Source organism: Bacillus rossius, chromosome 8, assembly GCF_032445375.1.
Source record: "Bacillus rossius redtenbacheri isolate Brsri chromosome 8, Brsri_v3, whole genome shotgun sequence".
Lineage (NCBI taxonomy): Eukaryota > Metazoa > Arthropoda > Insecta > Phasmatodea > Bacillidae > Bacillus > Bacillus rossius.
In genome coordinates, this window is record NC_086336.1 from 61587360 (window position 1) to 61590711 (window position 3352).

The window sequence follows — 3352 nt, forward strand, 5'->3', positions numbered from 1 at the left end:
GGGGGGGGGGGGGTAAGTTTGTTGCCCACCTGGCAGGCAGTGCGTCTAGTCTGTCGTGTCCATCCCAGCGAGAGGTCACCATGCAACACATTCAGCCTTCACCTCGGGTTGTCAGTCAAACTGGTTCATGGGCGAGAGGTCCCAGGTTTGATTTCTAGTTGGACAGGGAGTTTTTCACATGCAGGTGATTATTTTCTTCTAGAGTTTTTTTATTTTTATTTTTTTACACGAACAATATTCAACACTAAGCCGGTTTTCCAAAAAAAAAGTTTCGTGTTTTTTTTAATATTAAAAAAAAAGTAAAATATCGGGTTAACACTAAATATTAAACCACGCTATAGTGAAAAACATTAAAGAAACTAAAAGACTGACATAATAATAAAAAGTAATGCTAGACTAGCCCTACCATAAATAAAAATACATCCGTTCACATTCGTTAAAAAAAACCTACTTAAGAGTAGGCCTGTGTTTCTATACATTACACCGCATCTTATGGTTTGCCTGTGGTAATATTGACTGTGCGCTGCCTCTGTTACTGTGGCAGGGATCACGCATGCGCGTCTGCCTACAACTCCACGCGGTGAAAGGCGAAGGCGAATTTTCGTGGGATCGCCCTCTGCCACGGGAACCTCAGGTGCGTCGCGGCTAAAGTTCATTACAAATGGGTTTTCACTAATTAACAGTCCCAGCTGTCATAAATTAAAAAACCTGGCACTAAAATATTTGCATTACTTAATACTTGTTATGGTTTGAATTAAGTCGCGAAATTCTTATTAGTTTAACGTGGTGGGTATGTAACGTAGCAGCGGTGCGACAGACGCACTAACAACTGTGTGTTCATTCTCAAAGGTTGCGGTGCGTCACGCAGTGGTCGGGGTTCGAGGTAAGATGGCGGTGTTCGCAGCCACGCAGCGGGCGTCGAGCGGCAAGGCCTGGGTGCTCCACCGGCGCGCCTGGGTGCTCCACCAGAGCGCCTGGGTGCTCCACCAGCGCGCCTGGGTGCTCCACCAGCGCGCTTGTGTGCTCCACCAGCGCGCCTGGGTGCTCCACCAGCGCGCCTGGGTGCTCCACCAGCGCGCCTGGGTGCTCCACCAGCGCGCCTGGGTGCTCCACCAGAGCGCCTGGGTGCTCCACCAGAGCGCCTGTGTGCTCCACCAGAGCGCCTGGGTGCTCCACCAGAGTGCCTGGGTGCTCCACCAGCGCGCCCGGGTGCTCCACCAGCGCGCCTGTGTGCTCCACCAGAGCGCCTGGTTGCTCCACCAGCGCGCCCGGGTGCTCCACCAGTGCGCCTGGGTGCTCCACCAGCGCGCTTGGGTGCTCCACCAGCGCGCCTGGGTGCTCCACCAGCGCGCCCGGGTGCTCCACCAGCGCGCTTGGGTGCTCCACCAGCGCGCCTGGGTGCTCCACCAGCGTGCCTGGGTGTTTCACCAGAGCGCCTGGGTGCTTCACCAGCGCGCCTGGGTGCTCCACCAGCGCGCTTTAGTGCTCCACCAGCGCGCCTGGGTGTTCCACCAGCGTGCCCGGGTGCTCCACCAGCGCGCTTGGGTGCTCCACCAGCGCGCCTGGGTGCTCCACCAGCGCGCCCGGGTGCTCCACCAGCGCGCTTGGGTGCTCCACCAGCGCGCCTGGGTGCTCCACCAGCGTGCCTGGGTGTTTCACCAGAGCGCCTGGGTGCTTCACCAGCGCGCCTGGGTGCTCCACCAGCGCGCTTTAGTGCTCCACCAGCGCGCCTGGGTGTTCCACCAGCGTGCCCGGGTGCTCCACCAGCGTACCTGGGTGCTCCACCAGAGCGCCTGGGTGCTTCACCAGAGCACCTGGGTGCTCCACCAGCGCGCCTGGGTGCTCCACCAGAGCGCTTAGGTGCTCCACCAGCGCACCTGGGTGCTCTACCAGCGCGCCTGGGTGCTCCACTAGTGCGCCTGGGTGCTCCACCAGAGCGCCTCGCACCGCTACGCGCTGCCTCGGCGCCGCGCGCTAATCGACGCTGGGAGACGCCACTCGAGCCGCGAGTTGATGAAAGCGACGATGATGGCAGAGGTGGTGGAGGGGGGTGTGCGGGACGGTAAATCAAGCGCGGGAAGGGATGGTCGGAGGGGAGGGGTAGCACACACGACGCCGCGATGACGGCGCAGGACGAGGAGGAAGGGGGTTGCGGAGAGAGGGGTGAAGGCAGGCGCCGTAAATTCGACGCCAACCCGCGCGACGTCACGCCAAGACTCGTCACTCCCCGGGCCGACTGAAACAGGAGCCAAAGTTTGTCCTCCGCCTCCGCTGTTCACGCGGAGATGACACTTCCCTCTCTCAACCCCTCCTCCCCCACCAATACATGCAGTCCCCCCCCCCCCCCTTCCGCTCTGTCGTGAAGAGCCCGCAATGCAAATGACGCAAGAATAACAAAACGGACATCTTTGCCGTCGCTTCTTTTTTTTTTCGCAAGACAAATATTTTTCCCCTCTTGCGCGCGTTGGCGGCGAAAATTGTCATTTTTGGAGCTGATGGCGAGAGTCGTTTTCACGGAGGTCTCAATAGAATAATTAGAATAATAATAATAATAATAATAATAATGTTCGTGACAGCATTTCTCTCAGCTACTCTTCGCAAGCATTCCACTCTGGATTCCGGGCGAAGAGAGAACAGACTTGGTTCCTGATCATTCTAAACACCCACGTATAGAAATAGCACTGTGTCCTTTTTCTAAACATTATATGCAGATCTTTGTTTAGTATCATCGTTGGGTTCGTCTGTTTGACACTGTGTCTTCCATCTCTGTGGTTTGTTTCTATTTACCGTTATTGTCACGACAGACTCGTCGTTGTCAGCCACTGTGTTCGTCTGTGCTGATATGTTTTTTTCCCCGGACAGAATTGCTTCCATGGAATCCTCAGTGTGATGTAGGAATTAAACATATTGACTTGTGCTTTGTGTGTTTATGTAATCATTTTTTTATTCTTGAGATATTTATTATGATCTCCAGCGTAAATGAGCAATGGCGTTAAATTCATTAATTTTTTTTAAAAAATCAGTTATCCCAGTTACAAGATTCATTAAAAAAAAATTAAGTATTTATCTAACATGAAAAAAAAAAGAAACTTATATCTAAAACCTAAAATAATGTCTAAACGATCTTGGTTATATAAGGATGTATGTCCCGTTTCAGGTCATTATGTTATGTTTACATCCCACAGGGTTGATCTTGTCGACTTTTCGAGTGGCTGAACATTCACAAGATGAAGAAGTTTATACACCGCATACTTTTTTTTTCATAATCAGCTGGCAAAGTTTTAAATTTTTTAAAGTTTTTGTGCAGTATGGATGAGAAAAATTTTAACGGAATATAAAACTAGAACTTTTT

The 3352-nt window shown here is 52.4% G+C and overlaps 1 protein-coding gene across 1 annotated transcript; it reads left to right on the plus strand.

Annotated features, from left to right (window-relative positions):
* Positions 1-888: 888 nt before the first annotated feature.
* On the plus strand, positions 889-1860 carry LOC134535383 (putative endo-beta-N-acetylglucosaminidase). Its single transcript, XM_063374457.1, has one exon. It carries the CDS (start codon positions 889-891, stop codon positions 1858-1860), a length of 972 nt encoding a protein of 323 aa, XP_063230527.1.
* The last annotated feature ends 1492 nt before the right edge of the window (positions 1861-3352 follow it).